This window comes from Topomyia yanbarensis, chromosome 2 (assembly GCF_030247195.1).
Source record: "Topomyia yanbarensis strain Yona2022 chromosome 2, ASM3024719v1, whole genome shotgun sequence".
NCBI classification, from domain to species: domain Eukaryota; kingdom Metazoa; phylum Arthropoda; class Insecta; order Diptera; family Culicidae; genus Topomyia; species Topomyia yanbarensis.
The window spans coordinates 385,148,648-385,162,832 of NC_080671.1; the positions used below are offsets into that span (position 1 = coordinate 385,148,648).

The 14,185-nt window shown below is 39.0% G+C and overlaps 1 protein-coding gene across 1 annotated transcript; it reads right to left on the minus strand.

Moving 5' to 3' along the window:
* Window positions 1–362: 362 nt before the first annotated feature.
* LOC131684707 (ras guanine nucleotide exchange factor P) lies at window positions 363–8,312 on the minus strand. Its single transcript, XM_058967812.1, has 3 exons — window positions 8,220–8,312; window positions 4,814–8,151; window positions 363–3,978 (listed from the first exon to the last, which is right to left on the minus strand). The coding sequence occupies exons 2-3, from the start codon at window positions 5,116–5,118 to the stop codon at window positions 3,069–3,071; spliced, it is 1,215 nt and encodes a 404-aa protein (XP_058823795.1). The 5' UTR covers window positions 5,119–8,151; window positions 8,220–8,312; the 3' UTR covers window positions 363–3,068.
* Window positions 8,313–14,185: the final 5,873 nt, after the last annotated feature.

The window sequence follows — 14,185 nt, forward strand, 5'->3', positions numbered from 1 at the left end:
ACCGACGAATCAAATCAAAATCCATCATGCGAAGCGAAAGTAACCACATTCCAGCTTGAAAGCGGTGTTCGCTGCATTATTTAGATTTTTTTTCTACAAAGTTGATTACTGCACTAGAGAACAACAACAACGAACATAAAGGTTGTCCCGGGCACTATTTCTTAACTAGGGGTTATATATGATGTGTCGCTGAGGGCGCATGTGCCAGATGTGCTATTTCCGTCGGTAATGCTGCTTTATCGCCTTTTCTTTTGAAAGCGATACTTCAACCATATATTCTAAAAAGGATTATTTCTTTTCTGTTCTAATAATCAGTGCGTTCAAAACGATGGTTTTATGATTTTTCCAGGTACATTTATTGTGAAGATAAAATTCTACTACAACAATAAGTGTCCTTATTTGTATATGTTATTATTTATTTTATAGTTTTCAGCATATATTTATTTAGATTGTAGCACGAACGTATAAGTTCATTCTCTGCTGTTATACTCATTAAATACAACTACTAACCAATAATATAATGTATAAATTAACTGAATAAAACGCGGAAGTGGTCTAAATAAAATTAAGAACAAAGGAAACAGGCCTACAAAATGTTGCATTTCGCCAAACAATTGGAAATTAACTACAAAAGAAAAGGACTAACAATTATCCTAAATTTTTGCGGTTAAACAAAACATACAATAGACTACTACATACGGTATATAGGTTAAAGGCCGGTGGAAGAGGAAGTAAGCCACTTTGTCTCTAGTTTGCTTGAACTAAAACCATATAAATTACCAGGTAACTATAGGTTCCGATACGTGATAAACAGAGGGTTAAAATGTATCAAGCTTGCACGAGTAAAGTCTCAATCTCAGAGCGTTCTGTCGTAATTGCACACATTCGTTTTGCTAACATAAGAAAATTCGAAAATTGATTTGGCTCAGTGGCTACTGGTGGGTTTCGGCAAGGGTGACATAAATTTATTCAAATTAGAAAAAAAATCGTATAGTTAATGACACAATTCGAAAGATAACTTCGATTCTAGAATAAATTTTTTTCATCATATCATACAAAATTGTAATTACAATGGGTCAATTTTAATTCAACAAATTCAAGCACTTTGGGTATGTTTTATATATCTCTCCACATGGTTCTGAGCGGTTGAAGCCAGGGGTTTGTCTAGGAAAGTGAATAGATTATTTCTTACTGCGTACTTTTGGTCCTGAACAAATAATCCTCTTTGAAATGTCGCCGGTGCAGCTGTTTAAGTACTTAACTGATCTGCCAGGGTGAATCACTTTGGTTGCAATAATTTTGACAAACAAAAACAAAACACGTCCCCGAATTGCTACGCAATTCTAATTGTTTGTTGACCAGTCAACATTTTCTGGAATGTTGCAATAACAAAATAAACAATCTCGGACTGCTGGTTCCTTCGGTCGTTCCACAAGACGACGATTCGAAGGATTTGTTTAGCAATCGTGCTAAAGCAATTGGCGCTTTGATCAACATGCAATGGTGACGTTCATTTACGTGGTAAAGATTAATTTTATTTGGCTGAAAAGTAGAGCTAAGAATTCTGGAAGTAAGGACATTCGAGGATCTTTTGTTGTTTTTTTGCTTTGGTCTTCCTTTCACTAAAAATTCCGGTTGGTTAATGTACACATGTCCATCGCGATCTATGGATTGGTTTTTTCTTACAGTATTAGAGTAATAATGTAGTTTGAAACCTAACAGTGTACACTTTCTACTTGGTCTTTAATCACTTGGCTTTACTCTACACTTAATGGTTTATAAATTCTACGAATTTAGAAATGATTCATCCAAAGCAATTTTCCAACAAGAAAAAGTATAAAAATGGAAAAGGTGAAATTGCGCTTTCGGTTTCTAGTATTCTGTCAACTACACATTGGAATAGTTTGGTTGTTTTTTTCTGATAGTATTATACGAATGAACAAACTTAAAATCTCAATTTGCTCGCTTACACTACGCTGCTTGAGTTGCTTCTCCCAAACCGTGAAATTACTTTTCATCATTTCCTTTACTAATGACAGCTAAATTACGCACCTTACTCTTAATATCACAGATACTGTTTACTATAAATTTTCCTCTTCCATTTGTTCGCTGCCAATATGCATAGGTATGTGTTGGCTGTTTCGCATTAACTACTAAAAAGGAAACTTTCATCTTCAACTCATAGTTTGTAGGTCAGCAGAGAGAGAGAGAGGAAAACAAGCCTTCACTTGCTACCGCTGGTAAAACCGCGTGTGCGGTAGCTTCCATTGTGAGCTTTTCACGCTCCGAGGATTTGACAAATGTTTGCGAGTTTGATTTTAATAAACGTTAATTTTGGCAATGACACTGATGTAACTTAATCTAGAAGGAAAACGATGACATTACTTTGCTTCTTTGTGTTTTTAGTTTTTTTTTTCGCTGCTAGGAGGCTCAGAAGCTAACTTGGATTACTCAACCGTTGTTGCTTTGATCGGTTGTTGTTTTTTCTCCTTCGGCTTGTTTCTTTTCGCCTACTGGTGTGTGCGGTTAGAAAACGCGAAACCATCGACCGAGAGCTAAAAGCAAGCTACTAAGTTTTTCTTGCACTTTCACTTACATTTTTCCTCGATTTGCCTTTGCCTCGTTGAATGGGTTGTTTTTCTACTCACTTGCTTCACACACGCTTCATGGCAAGTGTTATTGCTGCTGCGGTTGTGATTGTATTGGTGTACAAGTCGCGACGTCGCTCTCCTAGGCTGTATATTGCAAATCAAAGCAGCCTCGCGAATTCCATTATGCGCACCTTTGGGAGCGAAATTTTGACAGCCTTGTTGTTGCTTAATAAAATGTTTTAAATATTTTGATAGGTAATGCTAACAGATTGGATTTAAATAATGATGCTATACGTTGTTGCGCTTCTGTTACAAATAAGTGAAGATCAATGCATTTGAAGGCTACTGTAGCAATTGTCACTAAAGTATTGTGGTTGGTATTGCTGTTCCCCGCCGTTAGTTGTCCGGGGGTACCACCGGGCTGGTGATTGCTATCCACCGTTGGTAACGGCAGAGGTTATGCGCATTGGCCTACTTTCAGGTTTCCAGCGACGTCACCACTAGGTTGTGGAACACACTACCAGTCTCGCCGCTCATCATCATCATTGCCGCCTGGCCGCACGAATCAATGTTACCGACGATGTTGCAACCGGTCGCACCCGGGCCGGTTATAGTGTTTCCGGCGACGGCAGCAGCGGCACCGATCCTCAGTGCGTCCATGATTACCTCGAAATCTTTCTGATGGTGGTGGTTTTGGTTTGAAAGCTCGAGTGCCGCGTTCAGATCCGGTAGCGAGTGAAAGGGATGATGATGATGATGGTGATGGTGGTGGTGCTGGTGGTGGTGGTGATGATGATGATGTTGTTGTTGTTGCTGCTGCTGCTGCTGATGGTGATGCACTGTACTGCTGTCGAGGAGATCTACTTTGGTACGTTTGACATCGACGGATGGTGACAGGGGAACTACTACCGAAGATGTTGAACTTAATAGGTGTGAGGGACAGTCGTCGATGCCGCTGAGGAGCCGGTTGCTGGGCAGATAGAATTGAGAGAGCGCTTCGCGCACCAACCGGTCATTGTCCTCTTCGTCCATTTGGGAGAACTTACGCTTTCGCGAGACCATGGCTTGCTCCAGTTGTTCGGCGCCTTGCGTAATTTCCGGATCCACCAAGGGCATAGCGGCGTCCAGTGCGCAAAGCTCTCGGTCCAGGGTTTCCAAATCCGTATCTACCGAGGAAGACTTTCTCGCAGGCTTGGACTCATCGACACGGGAAGATTTGTTGTTGTTGTTATTGGTAATACTGCTTTTGTTGTTGTTGTTGTTTCCGGCAAATTCCGATCGTCGGCGCAGATTGTTGCTCTGGTTCAGGTTTTCATTGTTTCTGTTGTTGACACTGAGGTTGTTGTTGTTTACACTGTCGCAGTCTGTTTTTCCGTTGATGTCAGATCTGCAGAAAAAAAAGAAAATGCGGATTAGGTTCGGTATTCTAATAAGTTGAATTTATTATTTAATTGATCGCAAAGCCTAACGATTACATTAATTAATGGCAGCTTAGGTACCATCAAACGGAAACATGATTCTATATTTTAATACCTTGCTAGAGATTACGTCAAGTGAAAACATCATCCCTCGAGACATTTGATCTTCAATTGTACAGTACTCATGACGTCAGTCCATGAGCTGGGCAAGCAGAAGCGCTCTATTATGAAAGCGGAGGCGGTGATGGCGTCATAGATTTACGATTTTGATAAAAAAGAACGATATCAGATGCCACCAACACACAGCGCAATAACTGCGTACCGACCGAGGCTGTGTTCGCGCATTTACCCCCGCAATTCCCAAGCCGACAATCCTTAGCCCCCTTCCAAACACCGAGAATCGGTAGCTAATTTTAGTTCATCTTTACTCACTTTCGCCGCTATTTATAGCGATCATGGGTAAACCGTGCTCGCCGCCTTCCTTTTACTGGCATCAATCATGCACTATTTTTGTATAGCAAACTCTTACTCTCGTTCGCTATGTGCATGAAAAATCTTGGAATGAGTGGGATGCTCTATTTTAGTAATACAATAATAATTATTATTATTGTGATACCTAGAATTCTATCCTAACGCAAAAATGCACAATATACCATCATCGAAGGTGAAAGACACATTTGCCATATAATTACAACCCCCCGGGAGTCCCCCGCTTCTCTACTGATTGCCTATCTTATCGCACCACGTAGTTGTCACCCTCGGTGGCCGTGAACTTCCTCCATTCTCCAAACGTAATTTACTTACTTGGTCAATTGATTCAGCATCAGATATTTGTTCTGCTTCTCTCGCCGGATGTCGTCCGTCAGGCGGGAGTAGGTGTTGTTGATGCACACCGAACGGCGTAGATTCCGCTCGGAGTCCTTGATTCGTTCGAGCTTGTGGACACACAACTGTAGGATTCGCTTGCGCACTTCACGCATCCGTAACTGCGCGGAAATCATTGGAACTTTGGGTCGATTTCGTCGAATCGGAGGAGATGTGTGCGGTGGTCCGAAAATGTCCGAATCGTCTTCAGCGACATTGGAATTATTGTTGCTCGGCAAAGTCATGGCGTCGTGTATACACACGCTCACCCGTTCAGATAGTTCTAGTGGTGGCGCACTTCGCTAATACTTGATTTTTAACTGCGTCAAATTTGTTTGGTCCCAAGTCGATTCGACGAAAACCGCTAGTAAAATTTTTCTTTGAACTATACTGGGTGCGTATTTCCTTCCCTACTTCACTTCACTTTCGGTGCTTCTGTCACGCTATCGCGGGTACACACTTGCAATCCGTAAATAGTTTCTCTTTTGTTAAATCACAGTCTCTAGCGATAGATTTCACAATTCAGTTTTTTCGCTCTCTGCTTTTCGCCACTTGCTGCTGCTGCACTCCCGGCGGGGTGATTATTATTGGGAAACCACAGAATAATCCAAAGCATCCGGGGAATCCGATCGCCGCAGATCGTGTCGATATTCTTTGACCCTTTTGCCACCACTATTCGAATGAAATACCAGTTATTAATTTGGTTATCTATCAACGAGCTGCTGACCGCACCAGGAGCGATAAATATCCGACTTTTGTACTCCTGTCGGTGCCTCCAACGTCAAAACCGCAACCACCAGCTAATCTATGTATTCACTGGTTTTTTAGTTCACGCTCTAAATTCATCCACTCACTTTTTTTCAATTTTTAATTCGAATGGCTATAATAGCTTTCAGTTCACTTCTCTAGTCACTATTGTGTGATGGGACACGGGCGGGGGGAGCAGGATAGTTTTTTCGCTCTTCTCTTTTGAATGGCAATTTTTCGTCTTTCATTCACTTTTGAGTGTTTTTACTCTGTTGCTGTACGTCGCGCTACCACTTCAGTTCCCTTCTTGCCTCACCGTCGCTGCACGGCGAGATACGACCTTGCCGTTAGCTGTTTCTTATTAACCGTTTTAAGACAAGATTTGCTGCTTCTGCTGCCACCACGGCTCGTTTTACGCATTCTCTCCTTTCCACCGTGCGTGCACACCGTTTATACTCTCGCGTACACTTGCCTTTCGGTTTATCGCTCACTCTAATGTTCACTCCATATTTGAAGAGCTGATAAATATTTTGTAATTGAGATGTCTTTAGGCCTAATTGCGGTGAATGGTTACCGGAAGATAGTTTTCACTTTCGACACGATAGAGTCCCAGATTGATTAGGCAGAGCAACAACCGGCTCCTGTTACACCTGACTGATCCTTGCTGCACTATGTATCCTTTAAGTACTACAGACACTGTTTGCTGGAAAAAATAATAAATTCACTTTTCAGCATTGGCTCTTCACAAAAAAAGTCTTCGGCTCTTTAAAGCATCAATCGCAATTTGTTATGCTACTACTGTGTTAAATTGTATATCAAATTGACACGCGACCTCGATCGACGGAGCAACACCACTTTTGCGTGTTGTTCGTTCGTGGGCTGTTCAGAGACTGAGGAAGACGACAACGCCAGCCGTACTGCTAGAGTCGGAGTGAGTCGCATTGACTCGTGCACCTACCGATTGGCCTCCATGCTTTGACGAGCGCAGAACATACGGCAAAAGAGTGGACACTAGCCACTCACTCTCTCTCTCTCTCTCTTTGTGTTGTCACTCACTCATCGATTATTCGCTGTACTACGTCGGATATTTTTACCTTGCTATTAATGGTGCTTTGTCTTCGCCGTACGAAAGGGTGGCGGCATTACACTCACTCTCTTCATCGTTTCCTTCATTCTATTGTGTTTACATGGATTTGGTTTTTATACAGAAGCCACTCACGCTGTAGCAGATGGGCAACGGGAAATCGTTCATACGGTCGCATCATCATCAATCAGCTGAGATGCAGACAAGTTTTCTTTTGTTTGGTTATGTAAAGTCTGTTGCTCTGTTTTCTGTTCTTCTTTTTAGTCGGCCGTTCCCTCGGCGTTCGCGTGCGGTTTTGCCTGGCTTTACTATGCTTGGCCAATGGCTTAACAGTACCCGTACGTGCTTAGGTCACTCAGTCACTCGTTGGTTGGTCGGTTCGGTTTTGGCGCTGTGTACCCACAAGTAATGCGATACCGTTTCGTAGTTGAGCGGTGTGAGAATTTCTACGCCACTTTGCATTGAAGTGGAAATTTAAACGATTAGTTACTCGCACCGTAGAGCTCGCACACCTGTGCGAACGTTGTTTTTTTTATATTTAAACAAGACTGCAAATGCCCCTCAATGGACTTTCGCTATCTACTGCTAAAGTAGCTTACTTTTGTTGAATTGATCCAGTTTCCGGTAATTGGATACCAAAAAGGTTGTCAATTTGTAATCTGGCCGGAGTTACTTCGTAGAGCACTTCTAGGTGTAATGTTGCCATAATCCAGGTTGGTCACTGCGCTGCAGTTGCGGTTTCCTACCATTTGAATGACTGTATCTACATCATAGCATGCCATGCAAATGGATCCTACAATAGAGCAGTGTTGCGTGTCTGTGCATAGTCGGAAAATCCACTCGCAGGCAGAGTCGAACGAGGGAATTGCGAGATTGCTATTTTATATGCCTCAGTTTCGAGTGAACACGAGCTCCCTGGTCCTCTCTAGCCCTGCCGAACAGGCAGGCAGGCAGCCAGCCAGCCAGCTAGTGTCGACCTGCTGTTGATGGTGGCTTCAGGCATCGATGTGTATGTGTCTGACCGTCGCCATAGCTCTCGTAGCAGCTTGCTCTTTCTTTCTGGAGGATTGGCGTACGTGATTCTCAGTTCGAGTTCGAGGTTAGGAATAATAATAAGCGAACACCGCGATTACGCCGCTGCTGCTGTTGATGGTGATGATGATGACTGCGAATCGAAAAGCCACAGATGAATGCGAACGCGCCGCGAGGCTGAAGACGCGACAGACGGCGGAAGCGGTTACAGTACCGCTCTCATACCGTCGTGTGTTCAGTGACGTTTTTTTCCTTCTTTTGAATTTATACGTGGTATGGTACCCGACCAATTGCTCGTCTCGAGCCAAGAGAACGCAGGAGGAAGAAAAATAATCAAATATTGAACTGAGCGTGTATTGGGAGCATACGATAATCCGTGTGTGTTAGTGACACGCATGCAATCTGTTTTTGGGGACTGAAAACAGAAAGCGTTACAATGACGGTTATTAGTAGCGTGCAATACAATTTAATGGATATGCTTACCCCACAAAATGCTGATTCTTTTCATGACACCAAAGTCGCCACAGAACGCAAGGACGTTCGACGAAATGCTGCCTGGTTCCTTTAACAATACATAGGTAACTATGGCAGAAAAACTTACCTAACCGCCCATCTGTTGCCACTGGCTTTTGTTTTCCCTTATGTTTTCGTGCACTACGTTTGGTTGCTTTATTTTCTGCTGACGTCAAATCATTACAATTATATTGGTGCAGTACCTGCGATATGGCTTTATTGCTCTGAAAACAAACTGCCAAGCAGCCGGACAAGTTTGCAAACAGGTAGGTAAGCAACCACCGATACTGTCGGGTACTCACTCTGTCAGAATGGAAAATTATTTTCGACTTAAAAATGCTAATGACTTTATCCTTTTCGGTCGCCCTGACTTTGACGCCCTTTTCACTCAGTTGTTTATGATTTCAAATGCATAATGCAGCACAAAAATAAATATGTACAATTGTTGTCACTCTGTTACCTGCTGTTGCAGAGCGATGACGACTTGGGACTTGAGGCATTCGATAAGCGAAGCAACTGACAGTTTTGTTATGACCCGAGTAAAACTGCTCATAGTATTCATTATGGCATAATAGGTTTTCGTTGGTATCCATGTTGACGTCACATAAGAAATAAATCCGGTTTTATAAACTACACGCCACCGAAAACTACCTAAAATTGAGTACTTTTGACTCAATCTCGAGGCATCGTGCAGGAAGGTAAAATTAGGTAAACCGTGTTGAAGGTAGTTTCCATTTAACTACGGCAAAAATCATAACTCAACCTTGAGTTTAATTTACTTCAATTTAAGTTGAATTTACCTAATTTTGAGTATACCCCAAACAACTCAAAAGTACCTTACTGCACGGAAGACCTCGACTGAGTCGAATCTCTCGTTTTGTTTTTGACAACACTAATAAGTGCGAAAGCGACGCACAACTCAAAAGTACCTAAATTTAAGTTAAAAGTACTTATTCTGTAGGTGTTTTTTATGGTTGCGTGTAGCAAATCAATCATTTTCGCATGTCATGTCTGTTTAGAACACCTTGAGGTAAACTAGATATCGGTTGACATAGATACCGTTACAGCGAGTAAAAATAGTTAAAAGGTCTAAATTAGTTATGGAATTTGCGTTTCGACTTCGTCTCATCAGAATCCGACTCTAACTTAATGACAGAACTAAGCTAGCGACGGATTGGCGTTAGCTCCAAAAAAACGAAAACCCTATTTCTGTTTCTGAGCAAACCCCTAGTCGTGCGGGGTGTCACGCAATAAAAGGAGTTATGATTAAGATGATGAGAATTAATGAAATCGAAACTTATGCAATATTCTATATTTCTCCATATGACGAATTTCGCGCCAACTCGAACAAATGTCGGCAGCACCCTCTCAGATTTTAATAAAACTTTCTGTACATGAAGAGTTTGTCACAAAAATTCACTTTGCATATTTTGTTTTTCCAAAAATGATCTAGACCGTCTTTTGAAAAGGGCCAAACTTTTTTTTACCAATTTTTTTTCAAATGGCTATAGTCTAAAAATGACAAATCCTACAAAAAAATGTTGTAGGAGTGGTTTTCACAAGATTAGTCAAATTTTCGAATAAAAATTTTGAAGAAATTCTTCATTGTCTCCTACATTGAAAAAAATCGATTTTAAAAATTTAAAGTCGATGTTAAAAAAAACCATTTTTGATTTTGATGAAATTTTGTTTCAAGATAGATAATTATGTTCCCTACCCACCGTCAAAAATGCATGTTGGGCACTTTTAAGGAAAAAAAGTTATTTGAAAAAAAAACTACCTTGTTCAAACTGAATTTTTTTCTTCAGTGTATTTTTATCGAAAACTAAACCAATGAAAGTCATGATCATCTCGGAATCCATTTTCCCAGCTGCTAGTTGCCTGATACATGCAAAAAGTATCAGTAACGAATTTGGTATATATTCATAACGAAATTGAATGAAGACTGGAAAACTGGAAGACTAAAAGACTGGAAGACTGTAAGACTGGAAGACAAGAAGACTTGAAGACTGCAGTTCATTTATTCCTCTCAAAACTGATAAATTTTATGAAACAATTGACAAACTTTTCTAAAATTTATTTTATGTCTGATGGAGAAGCAGCACAATACAAAAATAAGAAAAACTTTGCAAGCTTGTGTAGATTCCAGTCAAAGTATGAGTTAAGGTAGGAGAGAGAATGGGCCAAAATCGAAAACGAAGAAAGCAGTTTTTTTCCACACCGAGTGTTAGATCTTAATAAAAATCAATCAGCTTATGTAAAATGTTGTTACAGTACTGCTGATTGATTTTTATGAGAATCTACACTCGGTGTGGAAAAAAACTGCTTTTTTCGTTTTTGATTTTTGCCGATTCTCTCTCTAACCTTAAGCGCAGGTTGGCATTTTGTTGCAGCATCCCATCGAAAAGAACCCTTTGATGCTATTAGTGGCACTTGCAAGTGAAGGGAAATACCATAACAAGTCCTCAAGAGTTATAGAACTGGACAGTTGAACAAACTGATAAAAATATCACAAAATTAAATTTCTGCTACATATTCACTGAACAGCACAACAAAATGTCAGAAGAACTCTGAGATCTGTATAATAACGCCAAAACAATACCTGGAACATAAAAATTCCACAGTTTTGTGCCTATTCCTGGGGGCAAAGTAGAGACGAAAAGATATTCTAATTGAGAAGATGAACCAAAAATATTTTCCTTGTATAGAAATAATACAAAATAGCATGCATGAAGATAGTTTTAAGACAAATGTAAAGTACAAAAATTAATAAATAATTATGTAAAATTCAATACATAATGTTGTGGTGGTTATTTCTTTCTTTAATTCTTCCTCAGCACTAAACAAGAAAATAAAAAAGTAATAATGGAATATTTGTTTAACGACATAAACTTCAGTTCAGTGGAAAAAAAACAAAGACTCACGTCCAAACAAGGAATATATGACAAACTCTTTTAAATGGGGTTCTTGATTAAGAGGTTTCATACCTTTTAGTGATAGAAATGTCAAGAAAGTTTGATAATTTCAGTAAAGAAATAAAGGAATGATTTCATTACATCAAACTTATAATATTCAGTAAAATAAACAAGCATAAATTTATAAAAATAAATTGATAATTGGCGGAGTTATGGATTTTTCCCCGAAATCCTTTTTTATTTAAGAGGTTTGCGGTGATCACGATTGGAGACCAATAGATCACCTAAAAACCAAAAACTCAAAAAATTGTGTTAGTATATGAGTATTCTTCGTACCTTGACGATTAGTTGAATAAATAATAATTTTTTCCTACATTCGAGAACGTTTTCAGTAAAAAATCGCTATTTTAAGCTCTAAAAATTGTATTAGAAATTCTTATCCACGAAACAAAAATTTATGAATGAGAAAGGAATTAATTACGATCAATTGAAAAAAATTAAGAAAATTGATTGAGTAGTTTTTCGGTAATCGTGATCACGGAAAAACCATTTTTAGTAAAACGACATTTCGAGAAAATCGAGTTTAAAATTTCAAATTACCACTGCTCTTGGTAGACGAAGCGCGCTTGGAAGCGCTGTAACTTTCAATCTATTTCTTGGATCATTTTAAAAATTTGGGAAACCATTCGCAAGGAGTTGTACTTTCAGATTTCATGAAAAATGAAAAAGTAGTTAGCCTCTTAATAAAAATATGCTTAGTTCCTAAATTAGACAATATCTTCTCACAAACTGAGTTCTATTGGATTCTGAGATGATTATGACTTTCATTGCTTTAGTTTTTGACAAAAATACACTGAAGAAAAAAAATCAGTTTGGACAAGGAAAAGATTTTTTCAAATAACTTTTTTTCCCTCAAAAGTGCCCAACTTGAATTTTTGACGGTAGGTAGGGAACATAACTATCTATCTTGTAACAGAATGTCATCAAAATCAAAAATGTTTTTTTTGTAAATCGACTTTAAATTTTTAAAATCGATTTTTTTCAGTGTAGGAGTCAATGAAGAATTTTTTCAATATTTTTATTCGAAAATTAGACAAATTTTGTGAAAGTCACTCCTACAACATTTTATGTAGGATTTGTCATTTTTAGATTACAGCCATTTGAAAAAAATTGATAAAAAAGTTTGGCCATTTTCAAAAGACAGTCTAGATCATTTTTGGAAAAACAAAATATGCAAAGTGGCTTTTTGTGACAAAGTCTTCATGTACAGAAAGTTTCATTAGAATCTGAGAGGGTGCTGCCAACTCTGAATACGGTTTGGCGTGCAATTCGTCCATAGTGGAAAAAATATTGGTAAAAACTATTTTTTCTCCATTAAGGAGAAAGTTGTTTAAAGCCATCTTTGCGTGTGAAGAACGTAAAACCTATAACTAAATTAGTTATGAAATTTTCGCTTCGACTTCTAGCTTAGTCCTGTCACTAAGTTAGTGTCGGATTCTGATGAGACGAAGTCGACATGCAAATTCCATAGCTAATTTAGTGCACCTGACGCGCAAAGATGACTTTGGACAATTTTCTCCTTAACGGAGAAAAAATAGGCTTACCAAAAATTTTCTCCAATAATGAGAAATATAGCGTAGCTAAAAAGTCCCCAAAAGCTAAAAATGTCGATGATGTCGCAATTATAACTAAAGTAAAAATTTCTATAGAGCTAGCCACAAGTATGCAAAAACCATTTCCCAAAATTAATAATACCGCTTTAGTGTGTAAAGTGCACGAAATCTATTACTAAGACAAGGATTGTTTTTCGGCTTCGTCTCATCAGAATCCAACACTAACTTAGTGCTAAAATAGTTTACTCTCTTCTGTTAGTAAATTTATTGAAAAAAATCATCCTAACTAGAATGAAGTTACATATCAATTCATGATAACGATGAATATCTCAGAAGGAGTTTCTCTTCTAAACATCGAAAAAAATTTCGACAGTGCTTGGCAAAAAGGATTACAGGTCGGACTCGATTATCCAGGGATTTCAAAAAAATCTCACCCCGGATAATCGAATCAAATTTTTTTTGTGTTATTTTATGAATTTAAGCTTTATTTGCGAAGAAATTGGAAATAAAATGATCAGGGTAAATTTTCCAATTATGGAAAATGTAAATGTACCTATTTTGGCCCTACACGATTTTGCAGAATTTCAAGGTGTGATTTGTATTTTTAGTTGGTTTTCATGTATTATTTATATTGGTAACTAGTTAATGGCCTGTATTAGTTGTTTATAGATATTTGTGCAAGAATTCTAAGACAAACTTTTTAACAAGGTGTGTATTCTGCAATACAGGTCAAACTCGATTAACCGGGGCTTCGATTTTTCGGGGTAAATGATTCGATTACTCGTATACTAGAAAAAAAATAAAGTAAGTAAGTAAGCTGCGGGTCGTCTGTTTCTCGGCACCAGTTTAGTGTACGTGGTGGTGTCACATATCCCAGCTAACGTTTCATTCAACCCTCATTCTAGTTAGAAGAGTGCACGTTGTCTCCACTAAGAGACCCTTGTCCTTGTCCTTGTAAGATCGTTTAGTTGACCAATGTAGGTGATCACTACGCATGTAGTCTTCGGAAACTCTCCCATTCATGTTTGTTACCAGCGAAGAACTACAGAAGATTACGTAGACGATGGGTGCTCGGCGGCTTCTGCAAGAAATACTGCTGGCGCCCTCTTTACATAGCCTAATATCCATTTTTGCTTGAACTACCCAAGAATTGATATCACCTCCAGAGACTGCCGGGTCTCTTATCAGAATCTTGTTAACCATTTCTTGATAAACTTTTTTCAACCCCATTAGGGTTCCAAAACTATTTTTTCTTAGAACTGTTGGCATCATGAAACACGAAAAACCTGGTTTACTAAAGATAGGTGCTTCTTTCACAGTGCTAGAAGCTACTCAATATTTACCTTCCGATCAAGTCCAATTTCATGAAAAAGGTAGTTGAGGGTAGTCTAAATTAAAAAGTTCTATA